Here is a 19,345-nt window from a genome sequence, read left to right as displayed (position 1 = left end):
ATTATCTAAGTTATAGCACAAATGTTGAATGAACTCGCAAAAAGTACTGTTCTAACTTATTCGAAAAATCGAATTTGTTAGTTTATCATTATCTATTATAGTTCCCCCAACTGACTTTAACTGTATTTCAAACATGTTTAATGAATATTTAATAAAAATATCTAATACACTTAAGCAATCCATCAAATTCAAAATTCTTTCACTTCCAGGTGGAATATTTAGTAACTTTTATTTTAAAAAAATGCATTTTATTTCTCGGATGTTTTTAGTTAAATATTTAACTTAAGTGTTAAACAAAGTTGTTTTCCAGATAAGCTTAAATGTGCGGAGGGAGGTTATTCCACTTTTTAAAAAGGGTAATAGAAAAAACTACCCACCTATCTCTACTCTTCCTATTTTTTTTTTTATTTAATATTTGAAAAACTCATGATAAAAAGGATTATTTCGTACCTAAATAAAAACAAGTTCTTAGTCCATGTAGTCCACTTTATTGTAGCTTAAATAATAAATAAATCTGCTATGGCTATTTTCATCGATATATAACGAAAGGATTTTAATCGACAATAATTTACTATTAAAAAAGTTTTTTCAATGGTTTAAATCATAAATTGAATGAAAAAGTTCAAAAAGTTGTTGTTAACTGTACACATTTTAAAAAAAAAGGTGTCCCACAGGGATCTGAACTTGGCCCTTTCTTTTTCCTTGTTCCGTTTGGGTGGCCTTTCGACGGCATTTGTAGATGATATACCAGTCAAATTCGCTTCTAAATTGTACCTTGCAAATTGATTATAAGATTATTAAATAAATAAAAAAATTAAGTTGATGAGTTTTAAAACAGCTGATCATCGTGTTTGTGCTTATAAATCAACTTTCCAAAATATTCTTGTCCCGATTCTTCTTTCAACATTGATTCAGTGAATAGTTTCAAATATTTGAATGTTACAATAATTGGAAACACCATACTAACAACATCAACAATCATTTGATGCTCATTAACAAGAAAAATGTATCTTTTAAAATCATTTTACTTTAAAAAGGTTCAATTTATTATGATCTTGCATATTCTAAACTACAATACAGGCTATCTAGTTGGAGTTATAAAAATATTTTTAGACCTTTATTGATTGCTCAAATACATCTTATTCGAATTATTTGCAACAAAAATCGATTTACTGACAGTTGGCCTTTACAAAAAGTACTTAAAAGTTCCTAACGGAAATTCGCAGTTATTTAATCTTATAATAAACAACATGCATTTTATGAACCTACTGCTCAAAAAACTCATTTCTCTAACCTTTATACTGCCACAACAGCAAAAAAGTTTAATAATTTACCTCTGGCTATCAAAAAAAATTCAAAATTTAAACAAAAATAAAATGCACGAATGTGTCGCACGTACTTCGTCTTGAAGTTCAAAGCACAAAAGCATAAAATAAATATAAAAATAAAATTGATGTTGAGGGAAAATACCAAGTTTTAGTTAAATAAATAATTTTATTTTTATGTTATTTGACTTTTTAAGAAAAAAAAACTAAAAATGCAGTTTTATTGCAATTGCTTTGAATTTTATGTGTAATCAAAGTCGTTAGAGCGGTTTTCGAGAAAATTGTCAATAACTCAAAAATTTTGTATGAGAGGTAGGTACACGTTCGAAGCGAAATATAAAAAAACAATGCGTCTTGCCGTTGAGACTGATGGACACACGGATGCACCGAGCGACGCACAGTCATGATGAAACTCACATTTTAGGACTTCTCTATGATCGTAATTTTAGTATTGATTAAAATCTCGAAAATCATTTTTTATTATAATATTGCAACAGTTTCTAACTATTGTAAATTTAATTCAAAAAAAAGTATCATTCAACACTACCTAACAAGATAAAGAATGTTAGCTAATATCACTGGTCGGCAACGAACAAAACCATACTTTTCTAAAGGATTTTTGTGTGCTCAGTCCGAATCCGAATTTCACTGGCACGCCACGTTTTTGAAATACTTAAATATTAACAGGTCAAAAACGTGTTTTATGGGTACATTTGACGTCGAATTACACCAACGTAAAATATTTTTTTTAGCAAACCTTCTTATGCAATCTGAAAACGCAATATTTTATCGTTCTAAATATATTTACTTTTTTTTTCAAAATTAATTTTGTGCTCAAAGTTATTGGAAAAAGAAATTTATGACACTTGTATCTCAAAATCTTAGTATCTACATATCATTATATGAATGGTTTTTTAATCCAAATTCCGGTTTGCGATTTCTGATTTGGATTTTAAAAAGCAACATATTAAGGAAAAATTTATTTTTTTGATTAAACATAAAAAAAAAAACAAACTTAATTGAAAATAATTTTTTGAGAGTTTTTAGTGAAAATAGTTATGAGTATAGCTTAAAAACTATAGACGTGATGGAACAATATTGTAAACAGTTTTGAATTCAGCACACTTAAATTAATTAGAGCCACCTTGCATAGTTCTTGCTCCCGCCATTTTTTTTTTTATTTTTGCCGACCAGTGTATTTATTACTTTTAGTATTTCTTGCGATTGTACAATATAGGTTAAGTTCTAAATGGAAAAAATAATAACTATTTCCAATTCATAACACTGCCCAACACACCAAAATTTTCGAGACCGTTGTTTATCATTCCTTACTAGATAATTATAGGGTGCTGATTCCGAAAACAACAGTAGTTTTTTTCTATGAGCTCTAGTTTTTAAATTAATCACACATGAAAATGCATAGAAATTCATACAATTTTTTTTTTTGTTAAATTTTTTTTATTTAAAAAAAAAAAATAGTATGAAATTATTCCCAAAATGGGAAAAATGAAAATATCTCCAAATGTGGAAAACTTAAATATTTCAAAAAAAAAAAAAATAGAGCTGCTAGAAAGAAACCAATATGATTTTAGAGCTAACTGAACCCAAATCAATAAAAATCTGGAAAATTTTAAAAAGTTGAAAATTGTTGGCCAGTGTAATATCTCGTTTTTCGCCTCTGTTGCAAAAAGTTTGTTATTTTATGAAACAGAAAATTAAAATTCCATACTTTATTTCTGCTTATTACTACAAGTCTACAACAAGTACAACATTAATAGTTTTATAAAAAAAAGGGCTCCAGGCCTATGCATTTAGACACAAAAATTTAAAAAAATTATTTTTTTCCGGATTTCCGGAAATACATTTTGAAAAATATTCTCCAAATCCACCGAGTCCGATTGAGACATCAAAAGAAAGGTCCCTTTAACCTCTATTCAGAATTGAAAACTAAAAGTTTCTTAGAGTTCAGGTTGCTAAGGAATTTGCATTCAACTTGGAATTAAAGTCTCTTGTTTTTTTTTTTTGTTTTTTTTTTTTAAACTTACATATAACCTAAATTTCTTGGTCTTAATTGATTGTTTATTTGATTTCAGATACTACGAAACAGGATCAATTAAGCCACGAGCAATTGGCGGTTCAAAGCCACGTGTTGCAACGACACCGGTTGTACAAAAAATCGCCGATTACAAACGTGAGTGCCCGAGTATTTTTGCATGGGAAATTCGTGATAGATTGCTGTCGGAGCAGGTCTGCAATAGCGATAATATACCAAGCGTGAGTATTCTTTTTTTTAAATTTTTGCAAAGATTATTTACATTCAAATAAAAATAAAATGAATTCACATTAAAAAAAAAAAAATCCAATTCGTCAATTTTCCTTAAAAATTCTTTTTATTTTTAAATTACTTAAAAATTTCGTTTATTTTTGTTAGATCTCTTAATAACTATTTTGAATAATGAATATTCCCAGGTGAAAAGGTTCTCTCTCAGACAATACAAAAGCATTTCCAAGTGCAATCCAAAGCGCACTTCAAATAGACCTATGGTAGGTAAGAGTATCATCGAAATACTCAAATTCTTATCCTGATTAGCGGCAAATGGAAAATGATCTTACATGACCTAAATCCCACACTGATGCATCAGTTACTGTTATAGGAAATTAATATCCTCATTGTTAAAATCGAACTACTTTAAATTTAAGGACATTGGCCCTCAAGTAGAGTAGAACCGCTCGGCTCTTTGTTGAAAAACTAACGAATTATAATGATCCCTTAGCTGTGGCCAGGTATTATTTGTACCTATACACTAAAAAATATAGCTATAGGGCATATACCACTTGCGCAGAACACTTTGGTGATTGTATTTATATATACAAAATAGATACAAATAGAGATATCTCTGCCATGGTTCGCAAATTACTACAAGTTAGCAAGCCTTCCTCTTTTGTCAAGATAACATATCTCGCTTATGGATAATCCATGAGGCTTGTCTCTATGCTTTGCTGATCTTTGAAAGTTAGATCTTTTCTATTTTGAACAATATGCGCACATGAAGATACCGAGATTAAAAGAAAATAGGAAACAATACATAGTATAGAGGTATAAGAGGTCACTGATGACAACAACAACCGCGTTGCGCGCCGTGCCGGCTGTTTAGAAAAAAAAAAAAAAATTAGCTCGACGCAGCCTGGCGCACATTTTATTTTCATTTTAAGTAAAAATGATTATTTGCATAAAAGGATAAGGCGACCAGTTGTTGGATTGGATAATTTTTGTTTATTTTTATTCTAATTGTTCTTTTAAATTTTTAGCACAGGTAAAGGTATCGAAATGAGCTCAGAGTGAACAGGAATATATGCTTTTAGGTACAAAAATTACAAATTTTATTTCGATCGAATTTTCGAAAAAATATTCACAAAAATTTCCTACAAATTCGCTGAGTGAGACATTAACAGAAAAGTCTCCTCAAGATCTATTCATAGTTGAAAACAAAAAGTTTGTTGGAGAGGTCTTGTAGCTGAATTATTTAAATCGAAATATATTTTTTTTTCAGCACTGCTGCATGGTATTTAAGGTACAAAATATAGTCGATCTACCACTGGTATTAGGTACTTATTCGCCGAACCTATAACTATAATTGTACAAAATTTCAATTAATTTCATATTCAAAATCCTGAGATAATGGTGATCTAGAGCACACAAAAACGCATACTGATTATATTATCTCTCATGTGATATATATCATAGGTATATAAAGCGACGTGCTCTACAAGCTACACAATCTTAAATAGAAAAACTTGAAAAATACCTCAAAACACCTGTGGAGATCTGTTGTTGTCGATTACTAGCCACCAGTGTAGGTTTATCGTAATCTTGGTTTTAAATTTCGACATGGTTGGCTTTAAAAAATGCTTGCTTTTTGTTTGTAAGCATGGTAGAAAAATGATTTGAGCGTCATATAAAAGGTGAAATAATAAGCTTTTTTATGATATAAAATTTGTTATAGGTTGTCATTTAAAAAATGGATTTAATGGTGTTAGAAGAGAAAAATTTTCTTTTTTGATGAAAACTGATTAAGTTCAAAAAATTCTACCTCTTTTTATACATGTTGTATAGACATGGTCGATATAAATATTTTGAACTGAAACAATAAGCTTTCAGATGATATAAAATTTGTTGTCATATAAAAAAAATTAATTTAAAGGTGATGGAATAAAAAAAAGGTAGATTTTTTAGTTTTTTTTTTTTGTAAGAAAAGTAATTTTTTAAGATTTCACTTCTACCACGTGTGAATAGCACACATTATTTTTTTTTTTAATAAATTGATGCTTTTTTTTCAAAGTTGAAACAACTTTGATTTAAAGATGTTTTATAACGGCAAACCACTTTAAACTAACGATATTCTACTTTGATTTTAAAATTTTCGAATCAACTTGGTTTTTGTTTATTTTAAGTTATTTTTTTCCATTAGTGTGGCATAGATAAGTGTTCACAATGATCTCAAATCTGTGATTTAAAACTTTAACTTTAATTCCAAGTTATCAGCCTTCGAAGCCTTTCTCTTAATGTCTACTTGCCCCGAGGCCCCGGTAGCTAGCTCGTCATACGCCTCTGATGGCGTGGATACAAAATTAAATTATTGGGCATAATAACTCATTTAGTATTTAAGTACATTACACTAAAATAACAAGAAACAACTAAACCTGAAAGCAGAACAAGCAGGGGTGAATTTTTAATTTTGTTTAAAGTATTTTTTTTTTTTCAGGCTTTAAGTTTGGTATAGCTTAAAAATGCGAATGCGAATAATAACAAATTTGGAAATATTTTCTATAATGTAGACATCCCTATTTTCGAGTAGAGCCTATATGTTATGTAAAGACGAACTTCATTGCACATAATGTATAGATAGGAGCGGGGTAACGTAAAGTGTTAGTGTAGGGTACTCTATCCGCTATCCCTATTCATAGTGTAAGTTCGGTAAGTTGGGTTTTTTGTTGTTTTTGATGGTAAATGTTATTCTTTTTTGTGTTTTTTTTTTTTGTTTTGTTTGTTTAGTTGCTTTATGCAGATTGCTTGCATAAGTGTGTGAGCATTCATACACATGTCGAGTTTTTATATTCCTTTACTGGTAGATTTAGGGTAGATGTGTACGTGGAATGGCTATAGCTACAAGGGTAGGTAAATATTTCGTTTTTTTTTTGTTTTTTGTTTTGTTTTTTTTTGTTTGCTGGCAAAATATACATGTTACAGAACTGCTGTCTGTTGTTAGCAAGTGAGAGAGACTTTTCTTCATCATGTCAGAGTACCATCGGCATCGGTATCATTGGTTCATTGTGTATGACCAATCATGTGTAAGTCGTAAAAAAAGAATAAAATCGAAGGCAGGGATGCAGACATGACAAACAATATTTAAAAAAAAAAAAAAAAAATACCTACCTCTATAGATTTAAATACCACAAGCTGGAATGACATAGAATAGCGACGCATTTTGTTTTGTTATTTTTTTTTTTTTTTTTTTCAAACAGTGAGTAGTGAGCATCTGTATTTACATAAATTTTTTTTTTTTATTAATAAAAAAATTCTTTTTATGTTTATAACTTCGTTAAAGAATTAGCTTAAACTAAAAATCCTACTTTAATGGTAGAAAAATCGGATATTTTGTTAACTTGTTTGTGTATACTTTTAACGATGTTTCGTTAAGTTCATATACAGTTCAAGAACAAATAATATAAACTACACATGAACTAAACAAATCACTTTAAAAAACCAGCAAAACTTCATACAAACGGGATAAATCTAACTTCATATCAATTTAATGAAATATTTTAGAAAATCAACACAAATTCGTCAAGTTTATTAAAAGTTAACGAAACACTTTGAAAACGAAATTATAAATTGATTTCGAATCAATACAAAAAGGATGACTCTCTTACTTCGTATGACTTTACCGAAATACGTTCGTTAAGTTTATAAAAATTTAACGAATCACTTTGGGAAAAAATAAAATATAAATTCATTTCGAATTGATACAAAAGAAATTATTCGCTAACTTCACATGAAACTAACGAATTACCTCAGAAAACCAACACAAATTCGTCAAGTTTATAAAAATTTAACGAAGCACTTACGCATTTTTGTTAAGTTTTCAAAAAAATCAACGAAAAACTTAAAAAACGAAAAGAAATAATTATAAATTCATTTCGAATCCATGCGAAAGGTACGATTCGCTAATTTCATATGAACTTAACGAAACACCATAAAAAAATTTTCTCACAATCGAGAAAAAATGATGTCAAGAATTCGTCGTTCAATTAATAAAAATGTATTCTGTATTTTGGCGAAAATGGTATTTTTGCCATTAGGAATTCCTTTTTACTTGCGATATAGGTACATAACATTTTTCCATGACATTACGATGGTAGACAATGAAAAAAAAGTGGGTCCCGGAAGTCCGTCTGTCAGTCTGTCAGTCTGTCTGTCTGTCTGTATAAGGAACTACAGCCTAAACGGATGGACCGATTAATGTCAAACTTGGTATGTAGCGTTATTTGGCGACTCTCCAGAGGGATTTTTGGAATTAATTTTTTTGGACCAAAAATAACGGTACTTGTCATATACCGATTTTAGTAAAATTGAAATATCTCGAAAACGACTCCAACGATTTTGTTTAAAAAATTCAAGTGATAGTTTTAAGCTAAGGTCTATCTTTAAATGAAAAAAATTTTTTTTGAAAATCATTATTAACGGTACCTGCCATAGAACTGTTTTTTTCAAATCCGATTATCTCCGAAACTGCTTGTTCGATTTCAACGAAACTTTTTGTGAAGAAGCATTTATATAATTTAAATATAAACCAAAAATACAATTTTCAAAAAAATTATTTTTGGATTTTTAAAAAAATTTTGAAAATTTTTGTTTGAAAAATCAAATTTTCGATAATGGGACATTGAATTTTTTTGAAATTTTTTTTTTTAGATGTTGATTAGTGATTTTTACAAAATGGCATACCAATATTATCTTAAAACTTTTTTTCCAAAAAATTATTTATAAAAAATTAGTTTTTTTAAAAACGGCTCTAACGATTTTAAAAATTTGTTTTTATAAAAATGCATGTTAATATATCAATCAAAACTGCATACTTGTTTTGGAGGGCAATTTAATTTTAGATTTTATTTTATTTTTTTAAAAAACGAATTTTTATTTTTTTTTTCCAAATTTCTATATAAAAAGTCTTAAAAATTCAAGCAACTTTAACTCTAAGAGCAAGTTCGTGCGACCCAGTCATGCATTTTATTTATTTCTGTAATCACGCGTTTTGGCTAACATTTTTTTGATTTTTTTTTTTTTTTTCTGTTTTTAATGGAAGACGTGGTTTCAAAAATGTTGTCACACGACACTTAAAGTCACATTCTAGAAACCATATAGGTACCTACATTATCTAGCTTAGACCGATCTTAAACTACGCGTCTGGGGAATATTTACCAAAAACACCTTTTTTCCTAACAATTCAAAAACAATCAGAACATCTTTCCAATGCTTAAGCATATTTCTAATCGCGAAAATTACCCTAAAGCTGTCACACCCATTACTTACCCAACTATAACATACCTCCCCACAAACAATAACTTCTACTCATCATAACATTAGTCCCACTATTGAATTAGTTGCTTCAAAACACATTTTTGTTTTCCTCAAAACAAGAAAAAAAAAAAAAAAAAAAGAAAGGATGGTTGATCTATTTATCGTAAATGAAGTTTGAATTGATTTGCTTTGTATTTTTGTTGCTTGTTGGGGTTCTTCATCCCGTTGTTCAGTTTGTTAGGCAACTAAAAAGCATAACCGCTCACAATCCCACAGAATTAATTTACCCAATCAACCAACAAACCGTGTAAAGATAAAAGGAAAAACCTTCGAATGGCAATATTCTTTTCAATTTCCATCATCATCTCATGCAGTGAAATTCCAGCTTTGCTCTTATATTAAGACAACCAATGCAACCAAAAGAGAAAGAGAGAGAGAGAGAGAGTCCAACTTATAATGAACCCTATATAGTGTACTAGCATGAGTTAGAAAATTGGCCATATGTTATGCAATGTACTCTTGTATATTTGCTTTTTGTATCATTTTGCCTTGTATATTGACCTAACCCTCCATCGAGACTTTTATACCTACATAGACATACATTAAATTCGATCAATCGTCCCTTGCGATGATTATCTAACAGAATTAAATCCTATGAACCCCTTTTTAGTTTTCTGCGTTATTCACTCACCACTTTAGGCATATACAATATATAAGCGCCCGAAAAGTCTGTGTCTTTTTGACGACGACCGAAGCGACGCACGACGCAACCGACCGTCCATGTTACAATTTGTTTTGCTAAATTATTTTTGTATTGAACAATTTGTTCGGAGAACTTAATCAAATAAATGTAATTTTTCAATGATGAATGTATAAATAGAGTGCGTGAGGTTTTTTTGGTTGTTCTTGTTAAAATGAGAGAAGAAGTTGAACCCCCCCCTGCCCCTGCCCTATCCTTTTATACACGATACGAGTCGAATAAGTCTTAGATTTTGATTAAAAGATAAACAAAATTAATGGAAATGTAGTTTTACAAGAATTGAATAATCTCAATTATTGCTACTTTCAGAATAGAAAAAAAAAACAAAAAAAGGAAACAAACAAAATAAAGGTTTCAGTTTTTGTGAGTTTTATTGTTTGGGCTTTGTTATTTTATTGATGGTTTAATAGTTAGGTATACTAGTTACAGAGGAAAAACAAATCTATATAATCTTTTGAATATCCTTTTGAATATCTCAACACCACCACTGCTGAATGAAATAAATTGCACGACTGGGCTCGCACGTACTTGCTCTTATGGTAAAAGTTACTCTAATTGAACAAAATTAGGGAAAATTTGATATTTTAACGGAATTTCGTTAGTGGTACAAAAAAAATAAAATCCGTTTTTATAAATAATAAAATACCGTTTTAAATGATCTTTTACAAAAAACAAAGTATGCCATTTTATTTCTAGTATAAAAAGGAATTTTTAGAAAAAAATTTTCGAAAATCGTTAGAGCCGTTTTTTAAAAAAATAATTTTTTATATATAAAAATTTTCTAACATTTTTCAAAAAAAAAGTTGATATGCAATTTTGAATAAATAATTAATTTACACATAAAAACAAAATTTCAAATTTTTTCACCAACTCGTTTCCAAAAAATTGATTTTTCAAAAAAAAATTTTGAAATATTTTTTAAAAATCCAAAAATGTGGTTTTTGAAAAATTTTAAATTTTTTTAAATAATGATTGATTAAACGTTTCTGTATTAAAAATTTGGTCGAAATCTGTTATGTCGTTTATGAGAAATTCATAAATCAAAAAAACCGTTCTATGGCAGGTACCGTTAATAACGGTACAAAAAATATTTTTTTTATTGTCAAAGAAGGCTCTTATCTGTAACAGTAAGCAGAAAAATTTTAATCAAAATCGTTAGAGCTGTTTTTGAAATAAATCAACTTTTCTGTTTCCGTTATATGACAGGTACCGTTAGTTTTGGTCCTAAAAAAAAAATTTCAATTTCTCCTCTAGGGAATCACTCAAAACTGTTAACTACTAAGTTTAAAGAAAATCGCTTCAGTAGTTTAGGATGTAGCTCGAGGTTCTTACAGACAGACAGACGGACAGACAGACAGACAGACAGACAGACAGAATATCCGGACCCACTTTTTTGGCATTCTCCATCATCGTAATGTCATGTAAAATTGTTATCTCGAGTTCGATTTTTTTTACGAATCCTAAACTTGCCCTATAGTACCTATATCGCAAGTAAAAACGCAACATGAGGCGCATTTCTCCGCCAAATGGCCGTGGCTCGGGTATTTTTAGACGGTAAAAAAATGATAATTTTTTAATTTTTTTTTTTTTCAATTTTCAGCAAACAGTTAAGCCACGAAACTAGGTTTGTTAAAAAAATTCTTCCATTCCGGCTTGAAAACAAAAAACTCCGAAACTGTAATTTTTTTAGAACCGCACTATCGAAACCAGCATCGCCATTTGGCGAAAAAATTCGTTCAGCGGTAGTTCTTCGTTGGTTCGGAGAGCTAAAAAAACCGTTCAACGGTGCTTCATTGTAGGTTCGGCCAAATCATTGATTTCAATTTATTTTTAATTTTAAGAATTTTTAAGAGCTACGAAAAATCTCAGAACTTTTAGGACTTATAGGTAAGATTGATCAACGTAGATACGTGCACAATTAATCGAATATCGCCACATAACCCAAAAAGGTATTTTTAAATGAAAAAAGTTAAAAAGTGTAATTAATATAAATACAAAAATTACTTACAATATTTTACAATTTTTAGATATAAGGACTTAAAGTTTTTTGTTGAGAACTTTTTTCATATTCCAATAATAAAATTGAATAAACTAATAAAACAAGAAAAATAATAGCTTTTTAACAATGTTACTTTTATTTCAAAACAGTAGCTCGGTATATTTAAAAAAAAAACAACATTTTTCAGAAAAAGAGCAGTTAACTCTTTCTTGCACAAAAAGCTTATTAGTATTTTGAATTTTTAAGAATACAAAGGGGTTAAGTAACAAAATTCATTTTTTTTTCTTTTTATTTTGAATAGTTGTTTTCTGTTCGCATGGTTCCGATAAAGATTTTTCATAAAACCAGTGGTGTTAACTTGGTATGAACATCATTTGTTCCTTTAAATTTTTTATTTTCTTAACAGAAAGCTGCTTTATCTTTTTTTTCTCAGACGAAAAAGTCTTGTTTTTTTATTACACCCAAAAAGGAGTTAAGTGCTGTTACCCCATTCTTCCACCCATATTATACGATTTTTAGGTGTTAGTAACTCTTTTATACCAAAAATTAAAACGCTAAATAAGAAAATACTAATCGTAGCGTGACGTAGATTAGACGGAAATTTAAATTTTCGCAAGACATCCTCATTTTTTCAAAAAAAAAACCGAAAATCGAAAAAATGTCACTTATCCCCTTCTTCATTCAAACGCTTCAATTTGTATTAACGAATAAAATATTTCAATACAAAAAAGGTTACTCATACACCACAGTGACCCTCAGCTGATTAATAAATTACACTAGTTCACCTTTGTTGATCATTTAATAAATGTCAAAATTTTACATTATGCCACGTTAAGATTTCGGAGCAAACGAAAATGGGTAAAGTATTTTTTACCCACTAACCCATGCATAAAACAAAATGTAGGAGGTTTGCGGAAGTTTTTATTTTCTTCCCCAATAGGAGAAAAAACTGCTAAAATTATCTAGTACTAAGATTTATAGGTACCAAAGGCTACTTTTATGTTAATTTTTCTTTTTCAGTTTTCGTGCAAAAACACTTTGAATTCTTATCTTAAATGATCAAAATTTAAAAAAAAGAAACTTGCTTAACTGGAAAAAAAATATGTTTTAATAAAGTTAATACATATTCTGAAATTCTCTTTAGAAAATTAGGTGTACTAAAGAGGAAATCCTAAATAAAACATTGTATTGGTAAAATATCTTTGCTAAAAAATGTTTCTGAAACTTAAATACGCTTCCTGGTGGTATTAAATTTATATTAACCCTCTGTCGGTACACGGGTGCGAATTTGGCAGGACAAAAATAAAAAAAATTACGATTTTTCAAAAAAGTGGTCACAAAAAAGTCCAAATTCGCACCCGTTTGCCTATCACGTCACAAAAAAGAGGTGTGCCTACAGAGGGTTAAGTTGGGAATGAACAAATTGTTAATGGAAAGTAAAAAAATTGTTTTTTTTTTCATAAAAACTGATTGCATTCGAAAAATTCTAGCTCTTTTTGTAGATGTCGTACATACATGATTTTGGTAATTTAATTAAGCTTAAATTACAAGCATTCAGATGGTATAAAACTTACAGTAGGTTGTCATGTAAAATTACTAACAAAATGTTGTGCGAAGAAAAACAAAGTTAATTTTTTTCATTTTTTTTTTTCACGAATAAATTAGTGATTTAAAAAAAAAAACATTATTATACTATTTACGCAGCATATTGACTTGAATATACACTTAGGAGCAAAAAAATGGAATCAAACTTTTGCGTTTTTTTAAAACGTTAATTGGCCAAGATGTAATTGACATACATGAATGTTAATTGCACCATTAAAAAGCTTGAAACAAAGGCTTTAAATCAATACTAGGAACTTTAAAACCCGTTCACTTTATAAGGATCCAATCAACATAAATGAAGCATGTAAGCAAAAAAAGACTGAAACTGAAACAGAGAGTATCTGGAAAATTTAACATTTAAAAAAAATTAAGTGCAATTTATTGACAGATAACGTCAATAGTAACGGTAGGAAAAAAAAACTGAAATTGAAGCAGAGAATATCAAGAAAATTTAACATTTAGAAAAAAATGAAGTGCAATTTATTGGACAGATAGCTATGATACTATCGTATGCATTTTGAAGTTTTTACCAACAATTAAAAGTAAAAAATTCAAGCTTTTAAATGAGACCATAAAACTTGAAGAAACATTATTTTATCCATTGCAATTTTTGTTTTAAATAAAAATTATCTTTTTTGATTCCGTTTTTTTGCTCTTAAGTGTAGTTTTATTATTTAGAAAAAATGCTAGGTTTTTTAGTTGGTGTAATTTATTTTTCTAAAAAAAAAAATGTTAAAAAAATAATAGAAAGAAGGTAATATTTTTCTTTTTTTTTTTGTAAAATATAAATTGGCTTCAAGAAAATAATTCTTTTCTTTTTCTACAGAACGTACAAACACAAGTAATTGGTTAATCTTTAGATTAAATATTAAATTATGAGATTGTATTATTATCTTATAAATTTTGTATTTACAAAAAAGTTGTCAAGAATTTTTAATAAATACGCATTCTAGTAAATAGAAATCAAATAAAATAATCTTCTTGGAGCTGACATAAGATGTGTGTGAATAAACAAAAAACGGCTGTATTTCCATTTTTCATGTTTTCAATTTTTTTAATAAAATCGGCTTTTTAAGGCAAAACTACGAATGAACATGTTGCTTTTAATGAAAACTGCTAAAACGCCTTATTTCGTATCTAAAAGTGACCCTGACATATTTGCCACAGTTTTTTGCGAATACGGCTCTTTGTTACTTTTTACCGAATTTCTATATGAAATAAAGTCTTAAAAATCAAATGCATCAAGTTGGACAAAAAGTCATTTCAGTTATCGATGTGAAAGTCTCTCTATTTTGATGCTTCTTTTTCAAGATAGGTGATGATTCCCCTTTGTTTTGAATCAAAAATAATAAATTGTTCAATTTAAGTCTCCCCTACATGAATTTCTTGTAAAAAGAAAAAAAAAAAAATAATTAACCCTCAGAATGCATGATTTTAAATAAATGCATTTAATTAATACGAATGTGTAGATATAATTTTTATATTTTTTTTTTTTTAGTCTCCCCCATTAAAAATCCATTAAATTTAAGTAGTACACATACCAATTTCTAGTCCTTCCCATACAAGCATAGCGAAGGTATAGGTGAATAAATATAACCACACCGCACTCGCAAAATGTTGAGTACTTTTTTTTTTTTTTTTTTTTTTTTCATTTTTCTGCAAATCTTTTCATCCGAAATACATTCAGAGCAAAAAAATAAAAAAATAAAAAAAAAATTGAAACGAGAAATGTTCGCATGGATAAACTTGCTTGTGTTCCATCTCCATAATAATGATCTGTACTCATTTTTATTTTTTTTTTTTTTATTTATTTTCTTTTCTTTGTTTCACTCGCGTAATGTGTTTTTATATATTCTTTTATATATATATATATATTATGTATATATTTTTTTCTACTTTTTTTTTTTCATTCATTTCCTTCAATATGCAAAATACTTTATAGTATTGTGGGGTATTTTGTTATTTAACGATTCCATTTTGTATTTTAAACATCGTCGTTGTTGTTGTTGTTTTTTTTTTTTTTATTTATTTTTGTATGTATAACTACATATATGTATATAATGCATATTTATGTAAATTTACATACGTATCATTTACGTTTTGTATTTCAAAGGATTCTATGTGTAAATGTAGATAGTCTTGTTTTGTTTTATAAAGATTATATATTTTTGAAATTGGTTTTTTTTTTTGGGGGATGGTGGTTATTTTTGTTAAATTTAAAAATTTCTATTTAAGTTTCATAAGAAAATAGAAAAAAAAACTTGTAACATGCACGGCTGAGCCAAATATACTTGCTCTTGTAGTTTAAAATACCAACGTATTAGGACACCAAATTAAATTGAAATCGTTAGAACCGTTTTCCAGGTCCGGACATTCCACGTTAAGATCCGAAATTCATAGTCCAATTTTCATTTGCTAAGGCCCTCAACTTTTGGGGATCTTCGTCGGGCATTCGACCCAGTAGCCAGTTGTTGAAAATACTTAATATTCTATTTGAAATTCGTTGGTCTAAGGAACTCCCTCAGTGATTTGGTCTAAAATGTTGTTATAATTTGTTGTACTTAAGCGATTTGTAAGACTTTCTTAAACTGTTCCAAGATTGTGAACCATTTTTTTCCTCATTGTATTTTTTTTTTAAACGTGCATGCAGTTTACATTATTGTTATTCAAGTGTGACATGTGGCACATGACGACATGGGGTCAAAAAAATATAGTTTTCCCGTTATTCGATGCGAATTTCATTTTATAAATCCAATGTGTTAAGCACGTAGATATGTTAATCAATTTCACTTATTAGCCTTATAAGTTTGAGATGTTTTGCAACCTTTAAAAAATTTCAAACAGTAAAAAACCATACAAAAATTTCCCTAAAAAATAGTTGTTTTTCAAAAATATAGTTTTCAAAAATCAGGACCTTAGGAAAAATCTATATTTGATATATTTTTTTTTTAATATTTGCATTGATATAACTTTAACCTATAATTACCACTTTGTCGAACATCCTTGCCTGATTAATCTTATCACCCATAGTTCTAAAAAACCGTAAAAATGCCTATTTTGAAAGCTTTTCTAAAATTGATCTGAAATGTAAGAAAACATTTTTTTTTTAACAAAGTAAGCTAATTTTTCTGTAGAGAATTTAATGAAGTTTTTAAATGTATCCTTGAGTTTTCTGTAAGGTGATCCGTTGTTAAGATATTGATAGTCAAAGTCAAAAGTATGGGTTTTGGTTTTGATGACTAATATTGCAGTCTAAAAAAAAATCCTAGCTTGAAACAAAAAGAATCTTGAAGCCTTTTTAAAAATTATCATCTTTCATCACAAAAAAATGTCCCAATTTTTTATTAGAAAAGTGAAACCAAAAACAATTTTGAAAATTTTAGATTTTCAACAGTTTAAACGATTAAGCTGTTTTTTATTGTTAGAAATAAAACATTTCGTCATAAAATCCTAAAAAGAAGGAAGGAAGAATGTAGCTTTCACATGCTTTTTGTTTTGTCTTGATGCGATCATTTTTTACTGATTTTACACGATTTTTTTTTTGTTCCCCTAATTTTTTGGGCCAGTGTAATTCAGTATGTTTTTTTATTTATTTCAGATATTTTTCAACACTTCGGCTATTCTTCTTACACATTTATCTATCGTTTAGAAAAAAAATCAACTCTCTACGACTTGCCGTTTAGATAATAAATTTATTTTTACCATGTCATTTTAACCCTATTTACCCTATTTAATGATTAAACTTTTAAGTAAGCTATAAGCAGATTTGATCTTATTTTGGACTTGGCGTCTTATAACTTGGCCTTTAAGATAAAATTGCAGTTTATAACACACTGTTAACAGGCTCAGGATAATTACCCTTTTTTCCTGGATGCCTCAAGATTTATCGATTTATAAAACTTCATCACGTCAAAATAAAAATTCAATATGTGTTTCTTGAAAAATAATTCATATGAAATTGCTTAAAAATTAAACCAGCTTAAGGTACTTCAAAAATACTCTTCTTCATATAAGGGTGGAAATCAAGAATATAATGTAAATTTTCAATTTGTTTCCCTTACCTGGAATCGGATCTTCCAATACCTTTAAATACTATCTCTGTATTTAAAAAAAAAAAAATAATAATAATAATGGCGGATGTCTTACTTGTTTATTTAATGTCATAAAATTTCGGTTAACCATTAATGCGAACAATGGGTTTTGTTTATTTTATATGATGCATCATAACCATTTTTGTATTTATTCTCCTCGGTATATTTTTATGGTTTGTAGCTTAGTAAACAAGGGGTGGATCTCTATTCATATATTCATACATATAAATACAGTGATTTGTCTGTATTTTGTATCTATATCAGTTTTTTTTTTTTTTCATAACCAAATCTTAAGAGAAATCGAGAAATCTTGAGCATTGGACTTTGAAGGATATAATAAAAAACGATTTACCTAACACATTCAGAACTAAAAAATAGAATTTATACTACCAGTAACAAAGTAAATACCATATCAAAGAATTTCTCAGTAAACTTTGAAGATATTTGGATTAAATATTTTGTGATTTAAAAAAGGGGGAACAACACACAATCTCTGAATAAATCTGAGGGAATGAAGAAGAAAGTATTTCATTTTAACTCCTGCGAAAAGCGACCATCATCATCATCATCAACATTCCCTGTTTCAACTTAATTGAACATTCGCTCAGATAAGTGCGGTCTTAATGTCAAATGGTACAAATTCTACACTTAAGCCCACACCTCTTACGCACGTGTCAGTACATACTCGAGCTTTGTAAATTTGTAATTTTTTTTTTTTTTTTTTTTTTTTTTTGAAACATCAAAGGAAAAAAAGATGACGAATTGGAATACAAAAATATTTGATCAAACGGTTTGCTGGTATAATGGACAATTCTTCGCACACAAGGTGCCGACAAGGACTTGTAGAATTTGTATATACCTTTCTTCAACATACATGTAAGAAATAGATATTGACCTCAACGGTTTTTAATATGAACCCACTGTTCAGGAAAAATGACAGTCCATAACAAAAAAAAAAATACATTTTTTAAGTTTTTATTTAGTTCAATCCAGGGAAGTTTATATAGTCTCAATTTTTTTATTTTTCTTGATTTTTTTTTTTAACTTAAACTTTGATTTTTTTTTTTTTTTTTTGTATTTTCAGGTTTCATCAATCAACCGCGTTTTAAGAAATTTGGCCTCACAAAAAGAACAACAAGCCCAACAGCAAAATGAATCGGTATACGAGAAGCTGCGTATGTTTAATGGGCAATCAGGTGGATGGGCGTGGTATCCTAGTAATGCACCGGCGGCACACTTGGCACTACCACCAACACCAGCAGCTACAAACCTTACAGGGCAAATAACCAGGGACGAATTACAAAAACGTGGTAAGTTTAAACTAACAAAAAAAAAATAAAGGTGAGCATCAGTCATGTAGCCAGAGAGGAGGGTATTGAGGGGCTGATTTCCCTTCACATTCAAGTTTTTATTAAAGCTAAAAACACTTTTAAGAATATAAGAGAAAATTCCAAAAATTATTTCCGGTACACTCGCTTTGCAATACTTTATAGAAACTTCAGAATAAGAGAGGTTATTTCAGGAAGTCTGGGAATTTTCTTCCCTTAAAAATACTCTATCGGCTCGCGTTTTTCAGATATTCTTGTTATAAAATCTGTACCTATATCACCGAAACTAAAGCTGCTAGAAAACTGAGGGAGATTTGAAATCAGCTATGCCAATATTAATAAAGAACAGTAAAGAAACCTCATAAAACAAAAAAAAAAAAAAGGTGCAGTTTTGTTTACCAATGTTATCGATAAATATAATCTTGAGAAGAAGGACAGAATTCTTTCGTAGTTAATATTTGACTTCATTGTATGAAAAAAATTTGTCGATATCAGTTATACCACTATGCTCAAACTTTGAACTTTGGCAAATTCTTTTTAGGGTCTAAATAGTGCAATTGTTCTAAAATGTGGTAAGAGAAATCCAATGGGCCACACCAATTGGTGCTTAAAGTCGTTTATTTAAACGATGTAACTGAACCAAGTCATTATAGTACAT

The 19,345-nt window shown here is 28.8% G+C and overlaps 1 protein-coding gene across 6 annotated transcripts in view; it reads left to right on the top strand.

The window, feature by feature from the left end:
* Positions 1-19,345, top strand: part of LOC129920502 (paired box protein Pax-6) — a 113,580-nt gene that overhangs the window by 69,359 nt on the left and 24,876 nt on the right. For all 6 annotated transcript variants that reach the window (XM_056001779.1, XM_056001777.1, XM_056001778.1 and 3 more), the window contains 2 exons: positions 3,419-3,599; positions 18,444-18,669. In XM_056001779.1, coding sequence (XP_055857754.1) covers positions 3,419-3,599; positions 18,444-18,669 — 407 coding nt within the window. The remainder of the gene's footprint in view (positions 1-3,418; positions 3,600-18,443; positions 18,670-19,345) is intronic.

This window comes from Episyrphus balteatus, chromosome X (genome assembly GCF_945859705.1).
Source record: "Episyrphus balteatus chromosome X, idEpiBalt1.1, whole genome shotgun sequence".
NCBI lineage: Eukaryota > Metazoa > Arthropoda > Insecta > Diptera > Syrphidae > Episyrphus > Episyrphus balteatus.
Note: the sequence above shows the minus strand (reverse complement) of the source record. Positions and strands in the feature narration are given on the sequence as shown.